The sequence below is a fragment of the Centruroides vittatus genome, unplaced genomic scaffold, assembly GCF_030686945.1.
Source record: "Centruroides vittatus isolate TY-2023 unplaced genomic scaffold, ASM3068694v2 scaffold_1444, whole genome shotgun sequence".
NCBI classification, from domain to species: domain Eukaryota; kingdom Metazoa; phylum Arthropoda; class Arachnida; order Scorpiones; family Buthidae; genus Centruroides; species Centruroides vittatus.
Window position 1 is genome coordinate 2,403,892 of NW_027122679.1, and position 23,891 is coordinate 2,427,782.

Consider the following 23,891-nt stretch of genomic DNA (forward strand, 5'->3'; position numbering starts at 1 on the left):
CGAGCGCTGATTATAAGATAAAATTTCTCATTTGACCCATTATAATTTAACAAATTCTTAAATAAGGATTAAGAAAATCTATATTAATTGTTTTTCTTTTATATGATGAGGATTTCTATTATTAAAAATAATGTTTGGATGATTGATATGCGATTCAGATTATGAAAATTACTGCCTTTGTATAGTTTTCTAAAGTAATTACTTTAGAATTGTAATGTTGCATTCTGTGACTTATGTTGTTTTAATATAATAATTTATTTTGTCCGGTCCTGAAGACGTTAAAAACTTTTAAGGCATTCCATACTTATAAAGTTCAGTAATTTGCAGAAAAATGCACTTTCAGAAGTGGGAGTGTCTACTAAATTGACAGTACCAAATTAAAAAGAAGTCACTATTATCAGATTAGCAGTGACTATCTCAATAACCTTGTTCAAATTTTTTGAAAGATTAAACAATAATCAACTTTTAACTTTTTTTCGAACTTAATTAGTTGAAGAATTGAAGTTTAAAAAAATGTGATTAAAAATTATCGTATATACAAATTGTTTTAAACAGAAATGGAAACTGATTTAGGGTGATTCTAATGGACTGATGCATTTTAGTCTATTACTTCCAAGCTTCTCTGATTTACATATATTTATACAAATAAACAACACTTGCTTTCATGCAACAATCTATGAAATGGCATTAAAAAGTGCAAAATTATTGTTGTTATCGATTTATTTTATTTTCTTCCATAAGTAAATATGATACAAAATAATTATCATCGTAAAATAGAAGCATTGTTAAGTGCGATAATCATTCTTTCTCGTTACGGGAAAGTCGTTGGGGATTGATCATCATACGAGAGCTTGACTTCGGCTTTACTAATATAAGCTAAGATCAACTTATTTTGTATTTTGTTTGGTATCCGTTTTATAAATATTGAGCACAACAGTACAATCACGGTGTAAGACAAATGTGTAAATATTTCAAAGCTTCTGCAACGGTTTCACAATGATGTATAGCAAATACTATTTTAAATAGTATATGACAGTGAGAAATAGAAAGTGAGTTTAAAACCACAAATGGATCAAAAATAATGAAATCAGTAAATTGGTTTCAATATCTTTTTATTCAAATACAAACACGCAAAGAATTTTAGCATCAGAACATTTGTAATGATGTAAATGCATAAATTGTGCTCTAGCATGTGCATATGTACGATCGATCGAGTTTAGAAGTATTATGATCCATTTATCAACTTTTGTAACAGTCCTGTTATAACAGAAATGAAAATGTGAATTTCGAAATTTTATAGCAACATCACAGAAGCTGGAACTTCGTGCACTAATTATGCTTACCACAAAACTTCCAGCTTGTTGTATATTCAACAACAAATTTCGAAATTTTGTTCTATAACGTAATCGATAATCGACGACGCGACGCGGTAAAATTAATTACCGTAATTATAGTTTAGCTAGTTCTCTTGCAATTTAATGTTTAATTTGAGAGATGTCTTCCTCGTGCGTACAAATTTCTTTTAATGTAGTAGATAGTGTATCAAACGAGAAATGTGCGCTTAATGCTTTTGTGTTTAGAACAATCTGAAATGTTCCGTATATGTTACTGTCACGAGTTAATAGTAAAGTTAGCAAACAAAAATATATGCTAAGTTTATAAAATTCAAACTTTTGATGATGATGATAAAGATATTAGGAATATTCTGGATTCGTATCAAATTCATCCAAACAAATATCAAACATTTTTTGTCAATTTGTTAATTATTTGTTGACATTTGAATAAGATAGATTGGTTTATAACAATATTATGGTTGTACATAGACAAAAAACAAAATGAATTTATCTTTAATTTATTAAATATGCAATATTTTTTATAATTGGTTAAAGTAATATATAAGAGAACTGATAATTACCGTATTTTACGGACTATAAGATGCACCTTAATTTTTAAGCAATTTTTTTCAAAAAACACCTATAAGACGCTACGGACTATAAGACGCACCCGAATTTTGGAGGCAATTTTTCGAAGAAAAAAGTGCGTCTTATAGTCCGTAAAATACGGTATGTAATTTTTAAAAATTTGTCAAGGAATATTAATGAATATTAAAATTTTAATTTGTTTTTAAAAAAAGCTATTATGATTCTAATTGGCACTTTCGCTTTTTTCATGGCTTTTCAGCGAGAAAAAATATGGTAAGTAATTTTCTTAACTTCTAAAATTTTTGAAGATTTCTGTATTAAAATGTAAAAATTCTTAATTTAAAATGGATTATAAATTATGAGAAAATTCCGATTGATTAGAAACAGGAAGTTTCTGTAGTAATAATTTTTAAAAAATATTTTATTAGATGTGTCTTTATTTTTATTCCGACATCCTCTATCTATTCTTTTATTGAAAATTTATTAATTTATGACAATTCGGATCATTTTTAATAACTCTCTTATGCTCTCTAAAACTAGATCAATTCCTTTTAGTTAAAAATCCAGTAGCTTAAAATGCATTCTTATATAAAAATAAAGGAAGTTATACATTCATAAAGAATGCCATTACTGTAAGAAATTATCAAATTTTCAGAATTCAATAAATTTATCGATAAAAAAATAATAATGATTTTTTGCATTATTAAATATTAACATTGTTTATATTCAACAAATTGCATTTTTTTTCATAATGGAACCTGCTAGCATATAAAACATAACCTTGAATAAATCCTATTCATAATGTAGATGCCTAGGATACACTAATTTTGTTCTTAGAACAATTGAGTTTTATTGAATTGATCGAAAAATTAATTCATGTTTTAAGGAAAAATGACACGCGCTTTTTTTATTTAAACACATTTATTCGGTAATACAGTAGAATCCACTTACCGTAGTCGCTTTGAGACTTATACCGATAACAATAAGCGATCGATAATATTAAGCGGACTAAGTAAATAATAAGGCTAAGTACATAAATACATACACAAAGTGTTTATTTACTTATTTTTTTAATTAGTTAAAAGTTTCCTTTGAATTTTTAAAATTTAATATGATACTTACACAAATAAATTCGGGTGTACTATAGATTACTATCTATGGAATTTCGGGACTTTGAGTATATATCTGAACTGAGGGGACCGAGATGAGTTCAACAATACCCTACTTTTGGACCAGAGATGAAAAATAAAAAAGTTATCATACTTTTTCACTTACCATACTTTTTTAATGCTCTCATGAAGACGGCACCATAGTTGCTAGTACTGCCATCTTGCGATAAAGTCTGCAAACCGTGACGTCGGACTACGGTCATCTCCCGGAGGGTTAAACACGCGATACGAAAGCGAAGAGAGCGACGCGACTTCGATCATTGCGCGATCGCCATTTCGGTTAATGTTACTTATGGCAGCGAACATGGCGGCCCGACTGACCTCTTGTATGGGCACCACCACACGCCGCCATGTGCTAAACTAGTGATCGATTCACGGTAGTTCTTGAACAAAGTAAAAAAGGGGGGAAACGTCTACTAAAGGCAATTTTAACGGCAAGCGACGGGACTCTCGATCACGATAGCGAGGCCAACTTAGCGGAGAGCAACGCGACTCTCTATCATCGCGCGATCGCCAGAAAAAAGTATGATAACTTTTTTATTTTTCGTCTCCAGTCCAAAAGTAGGGTATCGTTGAACTTGTCTCGATCCCCTCAGTTCAGATATATACTCAAAGTCCCGAAATTCCATAGATAGTAATCTATAGTATCCCCATAAATTCTTTGCTGAGTTAAGCAAACTGATAAGTAATTTTTGACTTAGATAAAACAGAAAAAATATATTGTTAAATGATTTGTGTAATACTTAACTTGCAATATACAGGCTTTAAAAATGTTCCGATTGCTGGCGATTCCGATTACCGGGGTTCCGATTAACGAGTCTCTACTGTATTTCCAATATTATAATACTTAAACTTGATATTTACTAATAGTTTATTTTTAATGTATAACAATAATTTAAACTTTAAATAAACGCTTGTTAATTAATTTTAATTGTAGAAATAGTAGATGAAATTGGTCTTGACGTATTTGGCCAAGTTCCTTTAAAGAAACAAATAGAATGCGTGTGCCCGAATTGTCAACGTAGTTTGGCAGCTTCACGATTTGCTCCTCATTTAGAAAAATGTATGGGCATGGGAAGAAATAGCTCAAGAATTGCAAGTAAAAGGTAAATTTAATTAGAAATTTAAATAAATATTTTAAACTTTAAAAGTTTTTAAACTACATAAAAAATTTGTTATATATTGTAAGTTTGTTTTTGTAGTAGTCATTAATTTCATTAATAAGTTGGATCTGACATTAACTATAGAATTATTAGTTAAGTTTAATTAGATAGTGAATGGTACCCAAACTTTGCTATTAGTGGGCCAAATTGTGAAAAATCACTTATATGAGTTACAATTGTTTTGTATATTCCACGCATACTAAAAGTAGGCTTATTTTAATCATTTATAAGTAATGTGTCAAATATGTTTGTGGGCCATATTTGGCCTTGAAGCTATAGTTTGGGCACCACTGTTTTATTACTGTCACTAATTCACTGTTACACAGACACAAATACAAAGCCTTTTTACTAATCCAAACTAATTATTGCACAAAAGTTATTTGAATTATTAAATTCTATTTATTATAGCTTCACTAACACTGGTCAACATGATTTTTGGGACACAGAAGAGAGAAACCGTGTCTAATAGAACATTTTCTACTGATTTCAAATATGGGATTGAAATTTTTCTATCACCCTCTGATTTTCCGTAATCATAGACTTAAATGAGCAGTTTTGCAAAAACTTTCCATTGAGTTATGGAAACAAGAAAGGTTTACAGCATATGTCACCTGAAAAACAGTATGAATAGTTATTTCTCATTGAATGGATCCCTTATACTTGGAAGGACCATCTTGAGCTTTAAGATTTGCATCACTCTGGCATAGAGTGGATGAGCTTTTTTAAGTATTCTGTACTAATCTTGTGATACCAAACTTATCTAATACATTCCTGCAGTTGCTGTTTCTTCTCAGATTTCTTCTCTGCAATTTTTTTACTTATTATCACGTTGCTCCGGAAAACTTAAAAATATTGCCAACCATTCACTAGTTTTTTAATTTTTTTTGTCACTTTAAATTATTTGTCACCACCAGTTTTACTTAGTAATTAATGCAGAAGCTGGCAGCTTTATCAGTTTGGCATCTGGAAAGCAAAAGTAACTTTTTAAGCCTGTCCCTTTACATTGAGAGGGCCAAATGTTCGGGTCTCCAATTCAAATGAAACTTGGTGAACCTGTAGCCCTAAACACAAATAGCTTCTTGTTTAAATAATAGGACCTACTTCTCAAGTTTTTTTCAAAATTAAACACTAAATTTTTAGAGCCCTCTGTAAAGTTAATGTTTAACTTATAAGTCTTCGAAAATTTCACATCTCCGAGTGGCAATAAACAAGTATCGGATAAATGCTAGGCACTGGAGCTAGACAATGTAGGTTCAAACCTTCGGAGTTATAGTTCAACATTTTTTTGTGTGTGTAACATTATTATTTTACCACATCATTAGCATTACATGGGAAATGCTCGAGAAGTGGACTCTATTATTTGGACTAGGAGCTGTTTGTGTTTTAAGGCTATGTGCTGACTGTTTCATTTGACCCGAACATCTGGCCTTCTCCTTGTTAGCGACAGGAATAATTTTTTAATGAATAATTCTGAATAACACATTTGATCACAATGCGTAAATGGTATTTCACAGGTTCTGTCATGTCAAAATTTTCATTTTAGTCTACATAAAAGAAAGATCAAAGTGAAAAAAAGTTGCCCAAAAAAATTCCCTAGATTTTCTGTTCATTGGTAAAAAATTCCCAATCTCGAAACGCCAGGTGGCATTGCACAAAACTGTCTTTGGTTCTCGACGTCACTTCCTACTTTTCCGCTTGATCTTGCCATGTGATGTCGTGAAATTGCTAGGTATGTGGTGTACAGGATTGCCATTGCACGGAAGCTAGACATTCTGCTGTTTTTCCTAAAGTGTGATTTGTGATTCAATTTTACACTGAATGTTGAAACAAGCGGGCTAGGATTTTTATCGCCACTGTCTGTCTTTCCTTAATCTTGAGAACGATGGTAGATAGATGGAAGTCAAGACCAGATATGGAAAGCTTATTGGCAAGAGGCCCCGATTAGCTATATACAAACTTTTGGTCTAGATCAGAAGTTTTGTGATTTCAATTCAAAAATTTTCCCCAGAACAGAGTTACGTAGATGACAAACAATGATGATAGATGATGATAAAGATATCACCAAGTGACCCCTATGCAGTGCGACCCCTGCATTATATGCCAGAAGTTCTTAATAGTTCTCAATCCTACTGAGAACGGAAGTACACTTAGGTACAATCCTGCAACTTACATATCTGATCTTGAGCCTCTTGTAGGAATTTTTTTTATGTAAACTAACAATTTGTATCAGTGACATTGCTAACAAACTATAAAGGACACTTTTTTTACTTATTATTTTTGCGCAGTGATGTTGCATAGAGTTGTCCAGGAAGATGCAGAATTTTGTGCCATGAAATTGTTCCTTTTTTATAGGAAGTAATGTGGCAGGCAAGATGATTTGTATCACTGCATTTACACCTGTTTATAAAGTACACTCAAACCTGTTTTTGTGCGATGGATAGAGACCGCATAAAAGAAAACGCATTAAAAAAAATCGCACAAAACTTTACAAGTAGCTATAAAACATAGTTTTCGCAACACAATTAAAAAGTAATTGTTTTTATGCAGTGAATAGGGACTGCATAAAAAAGTCTCACATAAGAAAATACACTCAAACCTGTTTTTGTGCGACTTGTTTTTTATTTGTCTGAGAGTGGAAAACACAACCGACGTTGACATCATTTCCGGCAAACTTTTCTGTTTGGCCGACGACGCCGACATTCCAACACGTCGAACTTTTCCCCCAGCTGGGAATATCTGTCTCCGACTCAAACGACGAATTTCTCGAGACCAGAAAGAGCGAGATGTAAACTCGTAAAGCTTTCTACTGCGATATTTATAACTGTCAGATTCGTCGGGAACTACAAAACAATCACGACGAAACTAAGGGAAGTTGTTATTAATCGCACAAAAAAAGACTGCATAAAAACAGGTTTGAGTATATAGACAAACAACACCTTTACTGGATATTCATACCCACACCATTTGACTCTCCAGAAACTTTACTACCTGCATCAAACAGTGCCTGTTATAAGCTTATCGTTTTCTATGTCTAACATAGTTTATTATCCAATTCATGCAGGTTAAATTTGGATTTATCCAAAACCATAACAAAATTTTTTTATTTCAATACTTTAGTACACATGATGTTCAGTTCTGTGTGTTATACTCATCAGTAATGGCTTATTAATGGATGGTAGGCTTTCAAACCCATGTTGCACAGTTTGTGCAGTCATTTTTATGCCTGTCCATTTATCCACTTTGTTTTTAGTTTGGAAGAACTAGTGTGTGTTTTCACTGGCTGAGATGCTTCAGTATCCTATCCTGGCATAGTACACATACATGTTTACCTTCTAAGTCATCTTTGGATACCTTCTACATACCTCTGTAACAAAATACACAACTGTTGATGACAATGCACTTTCTATGTTACTTTGTGAGAGGCTAAAGCTTCAGCATTTAAAGCAACAAGTAACTTTTTATGCAGTGTTAACTGTCAAACACATTCTATTTTGCTTATAAAAGTACCCTATTTTTTCTTGGGTTTTTATACCAACGGAAGTCTAATGCAGTGATGTTTTCAGTAAATTACATTATGTAATTTATTGAGAACATTGCTGCAGTAGACTTTATCAGCCAAGGAAGTGTTTTTGTGGATGATGTGATCTTTATCAGGGTTTCTTAGAAGTCTGCAGCAAAATGACATTTTAATTTAAAAATAAATATGTTTTGTAGGATTTAATTGGGAATGCAGTCTTTATGGCTGTTACTGTGTATAATGTGTGTAGTATCAGCTTAATTTAAACTTTTACTTCATGTTTTGTTTGGATAAAATCAAATCAAAATGTCTTCCAATAAAAACTATATTGGGCATATTATGCTTTGAGTTTTGGAAAGGAGACAACATTTAACAAACAGTAAAAAGAATTTTTAGTGCGTATGGGGAAGATGCTCCTAAACTTTGAATGTGAATGTAGAAGTTCTATTTGGAAAGTTTTGAACTAAAGGATAGAGAATGTACAGAATGCCCAAAAGCTGACGACGTAGAAAAGTGGCGGAAAGAAATTATTAAAAATCGACAAATAATAGTCAGTATATATAACCACACACACAAAAAAAAAAAAGATTCTGAAAACACATGGGCATAATGCGAGAGCAAGAGACAACTTGGGTACACGACACATTGCATTTTGCTTTGAGCATATTTTTCGCTACACTTGCACTTCAAACTACGAAGTAAATTTTTGTCAAATTTATCATTTGAGCTCTGAAGTATTCAAAGTTAGTCATTCGAAGTACAAGATACCACTGTATTACCTCCTCTACAGTTAATTTATTATAAATCTCATTTCTGTAGATGTACTTTTGTAAATTTGCATCAAATTAATGCCATTAAATATCTATAGTTTGAAATTTTTGGAGGTTGTGTAGTAGGTTTTGTTCTTTTAACAGTTCCAAAAAGAATAAAATTAGAAAATTTACGATCATTTAATATTTAAAACTTAACTTGATATTTATTAGTGCATTTACTTTATCTTCAGATATTGCATTTGTGTTAAATGGACAAAATATATTTTATATATATATATATTTTTTTCTTGCATATCTTTACTGTAATCACGAGTGTTCTTGAATGTATGTATTTAATGTGTATCCTATTATTTATATTTATTCAGAATTGCAAACAGTGGAAAAGGTGAAAGCGATGTTGATGATTATGATAATGATAGCGACTGGAATTATAGTTCTGATAGAAAGTGTAAGTATTATTTTCTTATTTTCTGTGGTAGTGATAAGTGTAAAATAATTTTATATTTATAACTCAGCTTCCAAGAAAAAAAGAGATAAAAATTCTCCTAGAAGATCAAAATCCAAAGGAAAAAATGGTAATTGATATAACTTATATATTTGAAAAATTTAGAGTAGCTGTTTATTGAATAAAATTATTTATTTACAGGTGATTCGTTAAGTGGCAGCGGTGCGTCCTCGGACGGGAGTAGTGTATTTGCTAATTATGAAACCATGTCAATTGGTAAGATACGTAAATTGTATATTTTTAAAAGTAAATTTGAGTTAATAGAAGAATTAATAAAATCTAAATTAGTGTGATCTTTTAATTTTTATAAGTTGAATCCATTCAAAAATATATCGAATATTTAAGTCTTTCCATAATTTTACAAGTTATTGAAACTTATATTTTGATCAATCTTGATATATTTTTGTTGAAGGAATAAGGGCATAACAAGGACATGTGCTTATGCTTATTTTTTTTATAAATAAAAAATATGAAGTCACAAATTAACAAAAGCACAAATATTGAAGTTAAAACTGCTTTAATTTCTGGCTTTTTGTTTTTGTTCTTTTCATGGAACCATTCTAAAGCAGATGCTTATTTTTGGTTCTAAACAGAATCTGTCGCTTCTACTCTTAGATAAATCTTTGATTTTGGTTTATTACCAAAAAATTAAAAAAAAAATTATCAAGGAAATGTTTTTTCCTTACAGTAATATAAAAACAAAGACGACACATTAAAAAGTGCACTTTTTCATATATTTGAAGTTAAGGTATTTTCATTGCAATGTAATTTCATCAGGCAATACACAACGAAAGTTTTACATTTTATTACCACAAACAAGTATATTTTATTGCTATTAACACTTAAATCTTTATTGTTTCCTTAGATATTACAGTAAAAGCTTGATATAACAGACCATCGCAGGACCAAAGAAATTGGTCTGTTATAACGAAAGTCTGTTGTATCGTTACTACTCATTATTACAGACTTGTCTGTTATATTAAAAAGTATATTACTATACAGTAGAATCATGTTAGAATTACATTACTATATAGTAGATTCATGAATACATTTGAACAGATCTTGATTACACTGGTTTTCAACTTCAAGGCAAGTGCCACCTGCATGAAAATTGCATACATAAAAAAAATTACTACTAAAGTGTTTGCCATGCAAAGAGTAAAAAAGGCTGCTATTCCTGTACTTAATTTTACATTTAACCCTATTATGTGGCCTAAATTGTATAATCGATAGTATAAGACTGCTTTATTTCTTTGGTAGAACTGTTGTATTTAAGAAAATCTTGCTGTAGTTTCTTTTCTTGCTTTCCAAATGTCTGAAATTGTCTGCTTACTTGGAGGCATTTTTTTTTACCAAATTCAGATTGAGATTTTCCGTCTTTAATTCGACAAATTATGTCTATCTTTTGTGTTGAAACTTTTCATTTTCTTTTGTGATGCATGGCTTTGGTTTACTCAAGAAATCCAAGACTTCTTGCTCAGAGAAAACGAAACCAAACTGAACTAAACAAGTCGATTAGAAAATGAAAAAAAAAACTAAATACAATGTGAAAATCTACAATGAAAAAATGGATTTTATATTACTTTATTTTGATTGTCGATACGTGCTTCTTGTCTTTAATTACTTACATTATACTTTTGTCCACTTTGGACATTCTTGTGAACTAGGACTTGTTATACTGAGGAAAGAGAAAAAAACAATTTCCAATTAAAATATATTTACTGTAATGTAATCTTGTATGCCACTACAATTGAGTATTTCGGGCCAACACCCCTCCTCGGCAGACGTTACCTTTTTTTCTAATTATAATTTAATAAGTCATAAGTTTTTAAAAAAATATCTTGTGAATATAAAAAAATTTTATATTTACAAGTTTATATTTTAATATACCCATATATTTCTTTCGACATTTTTAGAATAGACTTTTAAACTGCTATTTTTAAAATCTTCCTATAGCATCAATAAATTTAATCAATCATAAATTTCCAATATAATTTCCTTACTAATTATAAATCAAGGGTATCCTATCAGTAAAAATTTCTTAAATATTTTCCTGATTTACAACACTCTTTCGTTCACTTAAACATCACTAATTTTTAAATGAATTACCAATGCACCTTCCCACGGGATAATTATCCAGCTCACACCACCTCACTCTACAGCTGTAATTTTTTTTGAAGGTTCTCAAGTGCATATTACTTTATATTATTTTTATATTCACTTTTGCAAATAAAGTGACCTTGACAAAATAAATCTGTGACTAAAAAACCTGTAATAACAGAAGGACAGTCGTCTTTGAGACTCAAAAAATAAACCGTAGTTATGGGAGTCTGTTAGTGAATGAGTTTCCTACATTTTTGGCCAGACTGGCATCAGTCGTTTGTAATAATGTGAAGTCTGTAATATTGAGCTTTTACTGTATATTTTTCAAGTTTAGTTTATTTCTGACACATGTACAGAGTAAGTCAGGAGAGGAGAGAAATATCTTGGAACGATGGTATGATTCAGGGATGGCGAATCTTTTTGAGTCTGCATGCCATGTAGTGAGCATAATACAGTATCTTTAATAATAATTATGCATGCCAAAGTTTTGGACTTTGAATAATGATATTTAAAGAAATGAAATAAAAATTCTTTAATTGGAATAAATGTAAAGAAACTGATTGAAAAAAGAATGATCAAATGATAAACCAGAAGGATTATTGAAAAAGATGAGTGAAAAAATGAAATTGTATGGCATGCTACATGTCAGTTGACTCTCCCAACATGCCACTTTGGGCATGCATGCCATAGGTTTGTCATCACTAGTAAAGGTCATTGTAAGCAAAAAAACTTTACATGAACTTAGGTATTATTTTCAATAGTTTGGAGTTACAGCTGTATAAAAGTTGCTTACATACAACAACAATAATGAATGACACATGTGTTACTTTCAAAACAAATACTCAAAACTTGAACCCTGAACCTCAGTACACTTTAAACTCATGTCCAAACATCACATGTTGTTTCCAAGTTAGCAACGATGACTGTCATGTAACTCAGATAAAATTAGTCTCATCGCAGCATCTCCTGGAAATAGACGCTGGACATACTGATATTGATAGGGATGCAGTCAAAGCGATATAGAGTTTGACTGACTGTTGTAAATCGTATTGAAGTTTAGGATTCGATTTTTGAGCATTTTTCAATGTAATACATGTCGTTCATTATTATTGTATGTGACCTATACCATTGTTTCCTAAGATATTTCCCTCTCCTCCTGACTCACTCTGTATAATTGCTAGTTTTGTTAAAAGTTTATTTTATTAATTAATTTACTTTCTAACTAATCTTAATGTTTGTTTACTTTTATAATGAAATAATCATTATTATTACATAATGAATAAAATTTAGTAATTTTAGATGCTGTTCAAGTATAATTAGTTTTCACCTTTCATCTTATTAAAACTAAATTTTTCAGTTGATTTCATCAGTCATGAGTACATTTTTAAAAAAAGTATCGAAATCTTGCGCTTCCTAATAAATACAGTCGAACCTCACTACAATGATGTTTTTGGGACCAGGAAAATAGTATTGTTATACCAGGGTTATTATTGTTGTGAGGTCTTGAAATTTAAGAACTGAGATCATTAAGAAAGTGAAGATTAGTTTAAATATTAATTGCTACAATTTATATAATGCTCTGATTGGTTCTGAATTATTTATTAACCAGGAAATTGTATTACATTGTTTTGAACTTTATTTTGTCTTAAAAAAATGTATTTGCTTTTGCTCATTTTTTGCAAACTATGGTTTACAAATGCTGAACGAACTGTCAAGAGTACCCCCAGTTGTTCGTTTCCAATTCTAGGAATTGTGGTTGCCATGTGTTTAATTGTTTACATTTGAGAAATAACTTTTAAGATACTGGGGAGTTTACATGGAACTGATTCTTCTTCTTCTCCTCTTCTACATCTTGGACATCAGTCCCTAACTCTGCCAGAATTGCTTCATCTGTGCCATCTGTAAATAAATATTGCTCTTCGTCAACAGAAAGATATTATTTTGCCAAAATGTCTCTGCTGTCACCTGTAATACTGGAATATTTTTGGATTAGTTTCTGGAGATCTCTGCTTTGTGATACCATAGGTATGTTACCAGCCTCGCTGTTTGACACCAGGTCCATCATTCTCATTGTCAGATAACACAGGTATGTCATTCTCTTGAATGAATACAAGTTTTGCTTCTTTTCAGCAGTTCTTGATTGTAACAGATTGCAAATTCCACCAGCAGCTGGCAATCATCTCGCATGCTTGTTTTATGTTTGTTATACAGATTTGTTAACTTCCTTTCAATGTTTGTTAGTGTGCTCTGCATTAAATTGAATCTGTACTTTGCTTTAAAACTCCAAATTATTGCCATATCTAGTGGTTGCAGCACTGATGTACTGTACAATTGGGAGGAAAATAGCATATTTGAATGTTGCATAATAATATATTGGTATGAGCAGTACCGTTATTTACTAGAAGGGCTATTTTTTTTTTTCCTGTATCATCTGTTTGTTCACTATAAGTAGCCACTCATTAAAGATGCTTGCAGTCATCCAACATTTTCCATTGGTCTTATAATGGACTGAAATAAGGAGTAATTATGAGTGTGGCAGGAAGTAGGAAAATTAATTGAAGAAAAATAATTCAAGAAAAGAAGCCTTACCTGGCATACTTCTCACGTTCTTCAGACATTTGGGTTTGCTGATCTTCCAGTTACAAGAGTTGTTAATTTGTCTATTCCTCTTGAGTTACAACATAGAAGATCAGTGATGCAATGTTTTGCTTGTTTACCATCCTTGCATGTTTCCCACTTAAACTCAAATGTTTATTCAGGCATCAATTGGAAAAATAACCCAGTTTCATCTGCATTGTAGATGATGTCAGGTTGATACTTTTCAAGAATTTTTTAATTTTTTCTCACATTAAGAATTTTTCTTCTTTTGAGGCAACTTTGAAGACAATGCCATATGCAATCTTATAGTTAATGCAAGCAATGCCCGCCAGTTGTTGCTAGCTTTAAATTTCATGTGTCCAATCTTCCTTGTGAAATGTGTTGCTTTTTGGCACAAGACTGGCCTGTTTATTGGTATATTCTGTGCCTGCATCTCTGTAAACCAACAGAATGTTGCACTGTCTACATCATCACAATTAAGTATCTTTGGATGTTTCTGAGAAGGATCCATGTTTCCGTTTGCTACATCGCACTTGATTATTTCCGTTTCTTTAAAAATGTTGCTAGAGTTGATTGAGCAAAGCCGCCAACTTGCTTCATTCCACTATCAATCAATATCTTTGAACACTTCTAATTTCATTTCTAAACTTATTTGTTTCTGTGCTTTCACTATTTTTTTTTCTTTTGCTATATGCTAGTATTGCTATTTTCTTCTTGGCCACTAGCTGGAGCTCTTGTCTGGCGGGAAAAGGAAGCACTTCGTGATTGGTCGGCGCTTGCAGTTCTTCGGCCGAGGTAGCGATGACGATTGCAATACTGCCAATTAGCTAGATGTGGACAAACCATTCTGGAGTGCAGGGAGGATCCATAGGTAACATAATTAGCAAGTAGGTGCTCCTAGTTCTTTGCCACGTGTCTCATGCATCGGTCAGTCACAGGTTGTACCAGCACATCCCGATAGTCGTATTGTGTTGTATCAGGGTTTTTACTATCGTTGTAATTGATGATAAATTACAGCATTTGTATGGGACTGGCCGGGACTACGGAAGTTCTCTCATTGTACTCAAGTATTTTGTAACGGGTATCGTTTTAGAGAGGTTCAACTGTATAACTGAAATATAATGCATAATAATATCTAACTAAAGTTCTTTTCTTTTTAAAATTTTTCAAATTTTTTAAAGTGTTTTTAATGTACAGAAAAATTACTCCTTTTCCAAATTTACATATTAAAGTTCTTTGAAATTTCATTTTGTTTTTTCTCTAATGTGAGATACACATTTTTATTTTTGAAAAATGCTATTCTTTCTTAAACAAATCAAAGAGGAGGGATACTTATTGAATTATTATAGGTATTGCTTTGATAGTATTTGATTACTGCCCCCTATAACAAACTACAAAATAGTAAAATAAAAGTAAAACAAAAAGCATGATCTGCAATCTATACTATGCTTCTATTCCATATCTTCAATATTAATATATAAATGGTCAAAATACCATAAATTTCTAGGAATTATGGTGGCTGTGGTTGTGATGATTTCTATAAAATTATGGTATTTTGACCATTTATATATATTGATATAAAGCAAAAAGCAATACATGTTATAACACAAATGAAAGGTAATGTATTTAAAAACTGTAAAAACAACAAATCCATTTAAAAAGTGAAATGAAATAAATGGTTACTGTAAAATAGTTATATTGTAGATTAGTTATACTTAAATGATTACTTTAACATAAGCGATCATGGTATTTCTGATTTTTGTTTAGTGTTTGTTAGTATATAAAGAAATTTTGGAGTAATAATGTAATTGTTTTTTCGATGGCAATCATTTATTTAGCATTTACAAATGGATTGTTACTTTTTATTGTTTTTAAATATTATATATCTAGCAATTATATTTTTACTAATGCATTAAAACTATTCTGATGTTTAAATTATATTTAATTAAACATAAAAACATTAAAATTTTTCTGTATAATGCATATCATAAAATTAAGTTTTCAGTGTTTGTCTAATTTTATTTTGTCTTGCATCTCTCTTTTTCAAATATGAAGATTATTATAATTTACTTGGTGAGCGGGGCTGATTTTATGTGAGACACCCTGCAGTTAAACAATAAAAATTAAAGTACAACAGCAATAATGAAAAATTGCTTAAATTCGAAACTTTTTTGACAAAACAGAAAACCGTCTTTTATTTGCAGATTGCATAAAATACTTTCAGACGTTGACACACGCAAATTACATTTAAAATTATCAGAGCAATATTCTGTATTGTAGTTTAACAATGAAAATTTTGAATTTGAAGTAGCTTCTTTTATATTGCTGTTTGATTAATGCAATTTACTTCAAATTCCAAACTTTTTATTTTTAACCTGCATATAGAATATTAGGTAAACATCCACTATTTCAAGTTTTTGATTTCATAACAAAAATTGGAATTTAAATCAATTTTCATTTGATGATAGATTTAAAAATTATGACGGCTCGATTTAAACTTGTTTTATTTCATTATTCTGCCTACCAGTGGCCAAGTGGATAAAACCAACAAATGCTGATAGTCGGTCGCTGGTTTGCGCCCATCCGACGAACTGGCTTCACGGGGTTTTCTGGGTTTTCTTCACACGACTAACATCTAAATAGAGGCCAGTTTCCTATAGAAAGTCCTCCCGGGATGCACCCCTCCATGGGAGATGCTCGAGTGTTGCATTGACTTATTCTGTTAATTCACACTAATCTGTTTTATTTTTTAAGTAATGTTTTAAAATTTAGTTTTTTATATAAAAATTTTTCACTTATATTCATTTACACTCATAAAAATAAATTCTTTATTAATCAAATTAAGTTTTAAATGTATTTTTGTCGAAAAATAATTTCTACATAATTCATCGACACAATTATGTCATATAAATTAAACATTTTTAATATTTTGAATCTTTTGAACTATCTGAAAATAATTGGGAATATTTAAAAATATTGCCTACATGAAAATCAGAATATTAATGTAGTTTTGGTTGTGATCAATATATGTATTCCTATATCCACAACCAAGAATTGAGTGTTAGAATTAACCGATAATAACAGCTAAGTTCACGTACAGTAAGTACTAAAGAATGTGTAAAGAAAATTCTTGTAAACATCTCTAAGCCCGATGTTTACTAATAGGCCAAATGATTGCCGTATCGATTTGGGTTACTTTACTGCTATTAATAATTAAATTCTGAGTAATTTGGTACTAGAGGTAGGTGTTAGGTGCCATCTCTTATTAAATTTAATAATTAAATTAATATTTAACGGATAATTTAGAATATTCTGGAAGAAAAGAATCGGCCCAGAGCGAGACTCAAACCGGCAACTGCTGCTTACCGTGCAGAGACGTTGCTAGTTACGCTACTCGGATCTCCATCCGACCCTACACTCCCAGACGTATTTGAATTAGAGACCAAATTATACCTCTAGTACGAAATTATTCAGAATTTAATTATTAATAGTAGCAGTAAAGTAGCACAATTCAACACTGCAGTTATTTGGCGAACTTCTAACTCTTGATTCTCGGTTGCAAATATGGTCGTTAATGTATCATATTTTCTTTACTTAAAGGAATACCTGAGTTATTTATTTATATATTAGTCAGTTTATATATATATATATATATATATATATTTGAAAAATTAATAACAAAAATATTATTAAATCTAATTTTAAAAATAATATAAAATGTAAAATTATTCTGTTAATTATATTTTCTTTCCTTCCAGAGGAAAGAAAAGCATTACTAATGCAGGTAAATAGTTTTTTTTAAGTCTATAGGGTTTATTAAAATATTTTTTTCTGTTCTGTGTTCGATACATTGAGCTTTCTGAAATTGAAGTTTTGAAATTCAAAATCTGTAATGTAAATATTATTCAATTTTATAAATTTTTAAACTTTTAATGAAATGGAAAGCAGAATAAAACTTAGTTATTTAAATTTCACAATTGCTGAATTATAAATTTCATATAGCTCACTGTATTTATAAAATAATTTATATATACGGGATGGTGCATATGTATACCCTGATGGAAAAATTAAATTACTTGAAAAGTATAAATGAAATTAATTAAGTAGTAAATGGACTATGAAATACAATTTCCAAAATGTTTGCTTTCGGATGCAGTCAAATTGTGCGAGCATTTACAAAATTGGTCGATAACACCGTCTAACCACTGCCGAAATTTCTTTCGTTGTCTCTGATGTGCTTCCGGAGAATTTGCAGGTTCTTCATTAGAGACATAAATGTTTAGTTCCTTTCATATTGCAAAATCTAGGAAATTTAAATTGGGGCTTTAATATGAAGACATTAGATACCACCTTTAGCCTTTTCTGGTATGCTCGGAGCTGTCGATCTGGACCAAATACTTGTTTGAGATTGACAATTTAAACACTTTCCAGTACCAAAAATTCTCAAATTTCACTCATTTCTGTTTAAAAATTGAAGTATTTTTCCACCGGGGCATACATGTGCACTACTGTATTTTTTTATTTTTGTCTTTACATATAATTTTGCAATTATATGAATTAATTGTACATCAGAAAAATATATTGTGTGATTTAGTTTAATTCGGTAAATACTTCTTAACATTTTATTATTATTGCTTTTGTGACATTTTTTTTTAATATAGAGATGATTATAAAGGAGCCACTCATTTGAAATGAAATTTTTATATCTTTATATATGATATTTCAAATGTAATACCAGATTTTTAAAAATTAAATTGTGTAAGTTCGTGCTGCACTATTTCAGTTACATAAAAATAAAAGTTTTACATTTTTACTTTAATTTAACTTTTAAAAATCAAACTTTACTTTTTGAAATCCCCTTCTGTATACAGTTAGTTGCAAGACATTTTTTCTCAATTTTTTTCAATAAGTATTACATGAAGTAATGGATTCATCCTGTTACTCAAGAAATAGGACCAAAGCAGACACAAATGGGACAATTATTTGATGTTACTACTAAATTGTATGCCAATTGAATGCTGTTGTGTTATTTTTATTGTTAGGTAATAATATAGAACATAAATTGCATATGTCACAATACTTTATTAATCCTCTATTTTTAAGTTTATTGGTAAATAAATCAACTTTAGATTCAGCCTGGACAAGAGCTTAAACTAAAGGGGTTACTAAAATTTAGGATGAAGCCAAAAGCCATTTGAAATTTTAAAGTAATGCATATATTTAAAATAAATAAATAAATAATTGTTAAAAACATACACAGCAAAATATCATGCTAAACTTTGATCATTCTTAATATAAAAGAATATATTTGATACAATTGCATATGCCAATTTATCATAATTAAAATACTATTATTCAATGCTGTGTAGAGAGATTTACTGGTCCAAATGCAATCAGATCGACGTGATATTTCAGGACATGCAGATGACATATTATTACTTTCAACTTTACAAGCTTGAGTAACGTTCTAGAGCAATAGATGACTTCTTTCATACAATAAACGCACCTCCAAAAATGCAAAATAACAAAGACGACGACAAACAAAAATTAAGAAAGTTATAAAATGGGTATTGTTAAAATAATGTCATAAAATACATAAAAGTTGAAAACATATGTGATAAAGATATAATAAATAAGACTAAAATAGACAAAAATTTCATTTAAAAAAAATTAAGTGAATCACCAGAAATACTAATGCATCATGCATATGATTTTTATACAAACTTTTATACTTTCTAAAATCAAGAAGATACTTCTCTAAGGGAGACTAGGTGCTTATGACATGGTAAAAAAAAAAACAAATGTCTAGAATTACTATGTGGAAAATTAGGGACATAGATACAGGAGCTATTTCTAGTTGTTCAACTTAAAAAAATGTAGAAGAAAATTATAGAAAAGAAGAAGTCATTAATTGTATTTTCTTTTATAAGTATTTTAAAGTAAGAAACGTAGAGAGAGATCAGGAAGTCCAAGTCTACATCTGGTAATTACTTTGTTTGGAATGTACAGTACAACTTGTTGAAAGAGAGAAATCTTTTATTAAGCTCTAAGGAAACCCTATATAAAAGGGAAGGTACTGCTCTAGACCAAATGGCATGCAATAATTGACTATGGATTGAAAATTTTCAAAAATAAAAATGGCTGGAAATTGGTGCAAATTTTTTTAGTAAGAGATTCAATATGATACTTAAAAATAAGCTGCTTAATACTTGATTGCTTTCTGTTCTCTTAATTGGTTGTATGTTTCTTAGAACCAAGCATAAAATTGCTATTGAGAACTTATCACATAGGAACACTCTCCTTGTTAGAAAAAATGACTTTTTATTTTTTATCTTTTACAAAGAGTGTGCATTTCGGGTCAATGCCCCTCTTCAGTCCTTATTATGCATAATGGTAAAACAAATATAACTAATGGCAACTACTTGAATAACTAACTGTTAAAAATATGAAGTAAAACTGTAAAATAAAAATTTTTAAAATGTAGAAAAAAAGGAGTAAAAACAAAAGCTTTAAAACCAATAAAAAATGGTTAAGAGACAAGGTGTAAAGAGCTTCACTGTACAGTTATCAGGAAGCTTTTTGTCAAAAATAATGGTCAAGATTATTAACAGAGTGGACATAATTGATACCATGTCCTTCAATTGAAGGAATAGGCAGGGCAGTGCTTCAGATTAACAAGCATATGGCAACTGATTTATCCAAGTTAACTTTCATGTTGTATGATTCTATCAGTGAACATAGCATGGAGAGATCATCTGCTAGAATTGAAGGATCAGAATTGATGTTATCTGCAAATGCAATAGTGGATAAATTCAGGGTTGGTATAATCTAAGTAGGCATTAAAAAGCACGTTACTAAGAATAGAGCCCCAAGATAAGCCTCAGATATCAGATTTCTCAATCAGTGATTTTTCACCTAATTTAATTCTGAAGTATCAAAGTCAAAAATTATAATTAAACCATGTAATCAGGGCTGGACGGACTTTGAAATGGTCCAAAAGAATCTCGAGGAAAACAGGAGAGACGATAGAATTGTATGCTTTACTATATGGTATAAGTACGTTTTCCTATGTTCAAAATTAGTTAAAATTGAATGTTGAGTAGTAAGTAAATTAATTACAGTAGATCAGTGCTTGATATGGCAGGATACCATAGATAAATGTTTCTCGTCTTTTTTCTCATGGATGAGTAAAATTATGGACAATTTTACACGGACCAGTAATTATGAGCAACAGTGAATTATGCTTATTTATTACACTTCTCTATAGTTACTGTACGTGACAATGAAGTATAGTACATACAGTAACTTTACATTACTATTTAAATGTCACCCATAATCAACTGTGCCAGTACGATCAAATATTTTTCTGCAGACCAGTGAAATTTTTTCATAGACCGGCAGTTGAAAAACACTTCTACAGTCATATAAGTGATATTCAAAAATCTTTAACACGGCAGAGGAAATGGAAATTAGATGAAAAGAATAATGATCCTTTTTAGGAACAGCAATGATCGTGAAAGAGCACCAATAACCAGCAATAAAATCAAAAAGTATAACATCATTTAAAATACACATAAGAACTGAAGAAGCAATGGATAAAATTAGGGGTATTATTAAATGAAGACCGATGCAAGAAGGAGATAACTGTAGAATAGCATTACGAAGGAAAAAGGTGAAGAAAATGCCAGAACTTATAGAACAAAGCAGCTCAAACTTTGCATTAGTAGAAATGTTAAAAACAAACAAGATTTTAATTGGTGATAAACTGGGAAAATCACGTCGTCTATACAGCGTTTAGGGCAGGCATGGCCAACATATGGCCCGCTGTTTAATGAATTTATGTGGCCCACGATTAGTCTTTCAATATTAGGAACTTAACTTCCAATAATTGGTCAAATGGATTCGCAATACTTTATTTTTAAAAAAAATTCCATTATAGAGATTTACAACTTTTGTACTCGTCTGTGTGATAGTGCCAGAATATAAAAAAATGATAAATGATACATTATTTTATGATAAATATTAATATGTTAGACAGTAATTCAAGGCAGGAAATAGGAATAGGCACTGCCCTGCCTATTCCTTCAATATTTCGTTTGGCCCGTGAAAAAAGTTTTTAATTTGGCCCGGGGGCAAAAACTGTTGGCCATACCTGATTTAGGGTGTTTTTTTTTTATTTTTTTTTTATTTTTGCACGCACATACTGCATGCGTGGCATCCATTAAAAATTCCTGCAGAATGTGTTCCTATATTTCAGCTAGAGTGCATTCCATCAGATACCACAAATGACTGCTCGTAGTAATATTTTATGGTGGAGTGCAACGTGGTTCAGTTTTGTTTTGGTGTCCATTATGTGGTTTTATAAATGAAAGTTTAGAAGTTGCGAAAGTGCATGTTAATGCACATGGTGAGGTAGGTAAGTGTCATGAACTTTTTTCAAATGATAGCCAGAATTCTAATTTTTTTTGTGGCTACTTTGAATGTTCTCTTGTCAAGACAGTTCATTTCGTGGTTAAATCTTATAATTGGGACTCTTCTTTAAGCTTCTGTCTCCAGAAATGCATATTTTAAAATTATAGATCTTGCCATCGTGATACTATCAACAATAACGGGTGTCGTTATCTTTTTCTTTCACAGTTATTCCCAAATGCCTACAAACGGTAGCACACATCTGTGGTGGCAGAGATGTGTAGCTACCACTATTGACTCACCTTTAGGTGTATTGATATGTTAGGAAAGTTAAGGATAAAGTTTCAGAAGGTTTTGGGTTGGAGAAAACATTATTAACATTTTCACAAAAAAAAAAAAAACAACAATTAGTGCCAAAATGTACCATGAGACAATTTTTTCACTGCAAAAACAAACAAAGAACTCTACTTGTGAACCTCATTTATTAACTCGAAGTGAACTAAATGACCTTGTTAGGGATCTGAATGTGTCTAAAAGACAGGCTGAACTTCTAACTTCTCGACGAAAAGATTGGAATTTACTTCATCAGACAACTAAGGCGTGTTTCTTTCATAATCGTCAACAAGATTTATAAAACTACTATTCTGAAGAATGTGGTTTAATTTATTGCAATAATATTAGTGCTGTGATGGATGCACTTGATCATAAACATACCATGGAATGGAGACTTTTCATTGATTCGTATAAGATTAATCTTAAGACTGTGCTTTTACACAATGGAAACAAATTTCCTTCTGTGCCATTAGTTTATTCAACTAAAATGAAAGAAACCTATGAAATTATGAAACTCTTACTTGAAAAAATTCATTATCACAAGTACAATTGGATCATATGTTGTGATTTAAGTCATTGCATTATTAATGGGTTTGCAGCTTGGCTATATTAAATTCTGTTGTTTCTTGTGTGAGTGGAACAGCAGATATAAGAAAAATCATTACCTCAAGAAGGAATGGCCAAAGAATGAAATGTTTATAGGAATAAAAAAATGGCCATAAAAATATTGTTCATGCCTCATTAGTCAATGCTGACATAATTCTTCTATCTCCACTTCATATAAAGTTAGGACTTTTCAAAAACTTTGTCAAGGCAATGAATGTAAACAATGCTGGATTTTATTATTTGAAGGAGGAATTTCCTTGTATAAGTAATGCTAAATCAAAGTCGGAGTTTCCGTGGGCCCACAAATAAGAACTTTAATTAAAGATGATAAATTTGAAAGGTTGTTAAGCGCAGTTGAAAAGTCAGCATGGAAATCATTCGAAGATGTTGGACAAAATTTCTTGGATAATCACAAATTACTGCAGAATTGTGAGTGGGCTCTTACAATCTTACAAAGATATGGGATGTAATATGTCCCTAAGAATGCATTTCTTGGATTCCCACCTGGATTTCTTCCCCAACAATCTTGGTGCTGTCAGTGACGAACACGGAGGGAGATTCCATCAAGACGTCTCTATCATGGAAAAGAGGTATCAGAGCCAGTGGAATTCGAGAGTGCTTGCTAGTAATCAGCAAGCACTCTCGAATTCCACTGGCTCTGATTGGACACTCGAGACGGATTCTCCAAATGCTGAACATAGCAAAAGCTCCACATCTTGCCATTTTAGACAAGATAAATAAATGAGTGTGTTCATGTTGTCTAAATAAACATATTTTACATTTAAACTGGCTG

General features: G+C 30.9%; 1 protein-coding gene across 1 annotated transcript in view; it reads left to right on the forward strand.

The window, feature by feature from the left end:
• Positions 1–2,173: 2,173 nt before the first annotated feature.
• Sgf11 (SAGA associated factor 11kDa) overlaps positions 2,174–23,891 on the forward strand; it is a 53,640-nt gene continuing 31,922 nt past the window's right edge. The window contains exons 1-6 of the mRNA XM_067284763.1: positions 2,174–2,195; positions 4,029–4,197; positions 8,910–8,992; positions 9,060–9,119; positions 9,191–9,265; positions 17,509–17,534. Of these exons, the coding sequence (XP_067140864.1) occupies positions 4,157–4,197; positions 8,910–8,992; positions 9,060–9,119; positions 9,191–9,265; positions 17,509–17,534 (285 nt within the window). The 5' untranslated portion in view covers positions 2,174–2,195; positions 4,029–4,156. The remainder of the gene's footprint in view (positions 2,196–4,028; positions 4,198–8,909; positions 8,993–9,059; positions 9,120–9,190; positions 9,266–17,508; positions 17,535–23,891) is intronic.